Here is a 6,159-nt window from a genome sequence, read left to right as displayed (position 1 = left end):
CAAGGAAAACATGACTTACCATGCATAATGTGAACCCACCACTGGGTGTGATGTGAGCCAATACTGTTGTGCTCAGCTCGGGAAATTTCCTACTTTTCAGGCTTTCTCTGCACACCTATTTTATTGCATCTACCTTTTCAAAAAGCCCAATTTAAATTACTTTCAGACTGGAAAATATAGAAATCCAGATACTGTACAACATAGGGAATACTGAATAGAAGGAAAACTATACATCAATCTTCTCAGGGTTCAATGCCACATTCAGTCTTTTAAGTATTTGTTTTCTTGATTTTAAGCACATGTTTTTTAAATTGCTGTATCTTTATCTAACACTATCGCTTATGCATCAAAACCGCTGCTTCTTGGAATCTGACAGCCATCTAATAAAGACAATGCTTTAGAAACTAAGCTGAACCATCTATAAAGAAATTGTAAAATTCAATATTAATGATCCATTTCGCTCTTAAACAATAGAATTATGTGCATCACTGATGAGCCAACCAAATATATGTAATATTTATTATTGCTTTTAATAGAAAAATGAAGTAATATGCAATGCCATCTTTATCTGGAGGACCTTACTCTCATTTCCAACAGAATTCAGCCATTTGCCCATATTAGCTCACCAAGCAAGTGAATTAATCATTCTTTCATTATTGTGCCTGCAAAAAAATTAGCAAACACCAAGCCTTGAAAATTTTCTAGTAAGAGTCAACACCTAAAGGTTAGGCCCATTCTGTATTTACTCTCTGTATTAACACTAATTAATTAAAGCAGCAGCAAGCAACTTTAAGTGACATTTTCAATAGGAAGTACAAAAAAAGCCAGTCCACCAGGTACTGAAGTCTTGGTTTTAAGAGCACAAAATCAATTGCAAACCTTAGATATGCAGAGCAAATTATAAGTAAATATTCAACTCAGAAGAATACAGCAGGTAATCCTGAACTGAATCTGCCATTTCTGCACTGAAAAGCACTGAAACGCAGTCACGCTGTATAAAGGAGATCCTAGAGCCACATGCTCTGTTATACCACCGAGGCAGAGCTGTCAGCACCCCAGGTCTGTAGGTGAAGGGCTGTGAAGACCACCAAGGTACCAGGTACCACCCGGGTGCTGGGCTGAGCAGTGGGAAGCACAAGTTTGCCCGTGGGGATCACCGTGTTCGTACAAATATTCCCTCCTCGTGCCCCAGTCACGCTGCTCACAGCAAGTGCACACAGATTATCCTGGTGTTATGCATGCATCTGGGGATTGAGAGACCACAGTGCTGATTTTTCTGTCTGGGTCTGTGTATCTGATTACTGGTTTCTAAATATAATTGGAGATATTGATTTCTTGACATTTAGTATGTCAGTTCTGCTTTAGAACGTTAACTCATGCATTACTTCTCAAAGAGCACCATGACTTCTCTGCCAAGCAAGAAACTGCAAACTATAGTTTTTGTTAGGAATAAACACTTCAAAAGCAGACTAAACCTCAAACAAGGAAGGGGCTGGAAGCAAACAGGCCAGCAGTGTGCTGCAGAAGGCAAAGAAAAGAAAATTTTGAGAAGAGACGTTGGGTGTTGGGCAAATCCTACGTTTAGAAGCAGGCAGTAAATTAGCAAGCATTAACATTTTTTTTTTCTCCTTTCTTTTTATTAACAGCATTTCCAATGTTTAAGGTCAATCATTAAGTCCCACAGTTCAGAGGTCAGAATATCTGGTATTCCCTCAAGGCACATGGACATGTGCATCTCTTCCTCATACATTCCCCTAAAGTAGCAATATCTTTTTTAACATTCACCAGCTTAAAATAGATTGAAAATGTACAATTTAATATAAGTCTTACACCACTTTTTCCCCTTATATTTCATCACAACAATATAAAATTCAAGATCATTAAGTAGAGTGCATGGTAGTTTATTAGAGCTTCATCTCAAACTCTGTGCATGCATGCTTTTTCAACATTCTTCATTTTTACGATGATCTTGATAGAACTTCCCTCAGAGAGATGAGAATTATCACCAAATTAAGTTTTAATTATTTAGGCCCAAACTAGTGCAAAATACCAACAAAACCAGCATAAAACCTTTATCATACAAATTTCTAAGGATGGTAGGGTTCATGAGCTTAAAAATTTAAATGTAAAGGAACTTTATTTCAAGTACTATAAAAGAGAAACATTGCCACTTACTGGCAGTACCAATGTCTTCACAATATTTGTAGGCATTTGTGTGCATCTTTCAAAAGCTCTATTAACCTTTATACTATTTGTCAATAAAAAGCCCCATTAACATTTAAACTGTGTATGTCCAACCATCTATTTCAAACGAGAATCAAAAGATAGCCTGTAAGAAACAGTTATTTATTACAGACTACATCACTGGGACTGTAGACATTGGAGGTCTTGAAAAGCTCATATTTCTTAAAGTAAAACAAAACCCAAAAAAGTAACAGAAAAATAAGAAAGAAAAATCAATCATCAATCTGCAAAAAGGCTGCGCACAGCCTAAACAGGAGATGCGACAGCCACATGGGCGAATGGGTATCACTGAGAACACGGTACAGCTTTGGAGAGAACAGTGCAACCAGCTGGAGCCACTTCAGGAATACTGGAGGTCTAAAGAGATCACACTGTATGTGAAACCAAAATTTAAACACTGCTTTTGCAGTAAGATCATCAGAACTTACCTGACATTAACAACTGGCCTTACCTGACATTAACAATTTGGTGTCATCAGGCAAAATCTTGATTTTAATCAAAGATAACATAGTCACTGGATAAGAACTGAAATCACAGCTGTGCAGATGACAGACTTTTCAATCAACTTGCTGAACTGGAATTGCCAAAGACATAATTCACCAGTTCATGTATGTCCCCCAAAACTTTCTTGCTTCAAGCACCACAGATTTAGTAAAATCCCTATGTGCTGCTTCTGTAAAGTGGGCATTCCAAAAGGTGACAAAAACTGATCCCAAAATCTAGAGACTGAAAGTGAGGTCAAGCAGTTTATTACCACTGCTTTTACAAAACATTAATGAAAACAGCATGACCTGTTCCACTGGAAAAAATTCATTAACTGTCTTCAAGTATGGGAGATGCACTCACAGTGTCAACAGAGGCATTAATTTCATTACTTTACAATAAAGAAATCTATGGACTCCATAGAAAATTTACAACCAAAATGGAGCTAGTGTGACAAATGGCACTCATGTAGCAACAACAAAAAAGTAAAGTTCGTAAATTCAACAAAAATGCATTTTAGTAGCTTCACTTCCTCGGGCTCTAGTTTGATGGAGCACCACTTCATGCACTCATCCCTTTCATCTCACGTCCGTCTTGTCTTCTGTTTTTTCGTTTGTCTCTTTGCATCCTCTGAGCCACCTGTGTCAGAACCAGTCTGTCCCAGAGCACGTACTCCTTGCAGTCGAGTTGTCAGCTGTAGCAATAAGGGAATAAGCTGGGGAAAAAAAAGGGGAAAGGGGGAAGCAGCTCGTGATTACAATAGTCTGTAAGGTCTGAATGATAATGTTCTTTAGACCCATGCATCCCCAAACAAACAGAATCTATTGTGTAAATGGCACACCCACAAAGAGATCAGAAAATGCCAGCAAATCTTGGGGAGGAAACAAACCAAATTTCTGGGAATTTCTGATAATCAGAAACTAAAATGATTGTCTGTAACATTTTTACCTGCAGTCATCTAGCCAAGAATAGCACTTTGAGCCCTGAGTCTACAAAATGACTGCTATTTTCAGTGGAGGTACTTTCAGTGACACTGCAGAAAATCCAGGAGAATCCCACTTTCTGTGCTGTCTTACCCATGTTCGAGAGGAAATCAAACTGCAGAGACATATTTCTTTTCTCTTATTAGCAAAACAGAAATCTAGTCATATCAGAGAAGACCAGAAGAGCATGGCTTGTTAACAAAGACAGGAGGAGTTATATAGTGGATAGTTATATTCCTTGAGAGCTTTTTACTAGGGAGGATGTAAAGGTAAAGAGACCAGACTCAATTACTTGCAAGATTTTTTTCCAGTCTGATTGCTCCTGAAGCCAATAAAATAATTATTTTAATTCCTAATATCACTTAGTCTGGTTATCTGAATTTGTATTATGCTGTACTGGGTTTTTTTTCCCAGAGCCATCAAATGAGAAGACAAAATTCAGAAGCAGCACAGGAACTCTCCTTCACACTAAGTTTTTTTTAAAGGAAGGCAACTGTTGAAAAACTTTGCTATCCTGTGGCTTTTCTTAAAGTGTGTCTCATAAGATGACTGCTGACTGCATCTCTGTCTGCATAACCACCTCAACAAACCGTCACTTAACACGGTGCAAAGTATTCACTGACAGGACAATAATATTTGGATAAGACAAAACCCCAAACCTGTGACCTACCTTATCGTGGTTGTAACCAGCCAACAACAGAAGCAGCGTCAGTGGTAACGCGATGTAAGATCCTTGGGCGATATCTTGTTCAGGCAGCTTTCTCTGAAAGCAATGGGGACTATGGATCTTTTATTTTCTTTTTAAATTGTCATTTCAACTATGAAGTCCCTCTGCTTTAAGCAACGTCAGCAATAGGATCATATGGCACATCCAGCCCTTCCCATCTGACTTCCTTCTAAGTGCTGCTCTAGGATGTACTTTACCTTCCACTTCAAAGCAGTCCCCTTGATCAGAATCAATCATCTGTTTCCTTCTTCCTGGGGTCTGTTGTTTTTTAAAGCTAATTCACTGATGGTCAGTCTCCACTTTACAGTCAACCTGGCATCCTTCAATTTATCTGTCACACGCTGCCCAAACCCCTATGATCCCAATGATAATACTACAGCAATCATACTGGCACAAAATCTTTCAGGCACATCTGCATCCTTCATATTCAACTGCCATTTCATGCTTCCCTTATGTTTTGCTGGCATCTGAACATGCAGCGATGCAGAAAAGAAAGAGATCATTTAAGTACTACAGAACAAACACTTCGCTAAACTGGCTGCACTGTTCAGAAGTGCAAAAAGACACTTCTCTTTCTCAAGGGAGATGTTCTCCCCTGACACTAGTTTGAAACTCCTCTGCTTTACCCTCTTCATCAGCTCCAGTAACTAAAGCTCTCTCTTTGGTCTGGTGATACTTCCTTCATATATACACTGTCTTTAAAGTAATTCTGACAGCAATCCTATCTTTCTCCTTCAGCCCTCAATTACTGCAACCTTTCAGTTAATACAATGGCTACAACTCCTTTCTGAACCCACTTCCCATAACACACCATGTTATTATACCCTTGCCTGATGCCTTAAATGTGGCCAAATCCAAATTCACTGTCACTTCAATGCCTCTCATAAACTTCTTAAAGTTTACATTAATAGAAAGTTTGGCCAAGACCACAAAATACATGCAGGCTACGCTACCAGACATGGCTCTCAAAGTGAACTACTTGAACATTTAAGTATTTTGTACTTACAGTGGGACTAAAGATCAGTGTAATGTGTTTATGATATCCAATAGCAGTGAATGAAACTTGAGGCAGGGTGTAGTCATACTGTGATTTAGACAATGTAGAATCCAGAAGCACCACGTAATTCTGTGGGTAAAAATACACTCAGTCTATAACATCAATAGCAGTCTGAGACAAATTAAATTTAAAAGCAGAAGTCAGTTTAAAGGCTTCAAATCTTCTGAGATGCTGCTCACTCTAGCATGAATACAGCACTGCAGGCACACCAGAAATAACACTTCAGTGTCCTTAGGGGAAAAAATTAAAGTGACCTAAGCTAATTATTCAGCAATATTCTTACCTCTCCATCTCGGAGCAGTGGTGGGAAATGGAAAAACAGAGACAGGCCTAAGTTGACTGTATGAATTGGGTTGTCAAGATTTTCGCTTTTGTAGAGCTTCACCTATGAGGGAAAGAAGAAAGCACAAACCAGGTATTCCTGAGCCTGCACCAAAATAGGTATTTCAGACATCCCACATTTTAAGGGATAAAAGCCCTTCAAAATTAATCATGTGTTTTATAAACCAGAAGTTGTCAAGTAAGAACACTTGGAATTGTTCTAATGTGGGGATGTGAGAAGTCACAACAGCACAAGCGCATTTCATGCAACACAAGACCCAACCTAATAGGAAACCAGTACAGGCTTGGATAATTTTCATATAATAACATTTTGACATCAATTC

General features: G+C 38.5%; 1 protein-coding gene across 1 annotated transcript in view; it reads right to left on the bottom strand.

Moving 5' to 3' along the window:
• Positions 1-3,059: 3,059 nt before the first annotated feature.
• Positions 3,060-6,159, bottom strand: part of LOC104548648 (nodal modulator 3-like) — a gene marked incomplete at its 5' end in the record, with an annotated part of 17,531 nt that continues 14,431 nt past the window's right edge. The window contains 4 exons of the mRNA XM_010194728.1: positions 3,060-3,442; positions 4,381-4,473; positions 5,444-5,563; positions 5,778-5,879. Of these exons, the coding sequence (XP_010193030.1) occupies positions 3,311-3,442; positions 4,381-4,473; positions 5,444-5,563; positions 5,778-5,879 (447 nt within the window). The remainder of the gene's footprint in view (positions 3,443-4,380; positions 4,474-5,443; positions 5,564-5,777; positions 5,880-6,159) is intronic.

This window comes from Mesitornis unicolor, unplaced genomic scaffold, assembly GCF_000695765.1.
Source record: "Mesitornis unicolor isolate BGI_N332 unplaced genomic scaffold, ASM69576v1 scaffold8671, whole genome shotgun sequence".
NCBI lineage: Eukaryota > Metazoa > Chordata > Aves > Mesitornithiformes > Mesitornithidae > Mesitornis > Mesitornis unicolor.
Note: the sequence above shows the minus strand (reverse complement) of the source record. Positions and strands in the feature narration are given on the sequence as shown.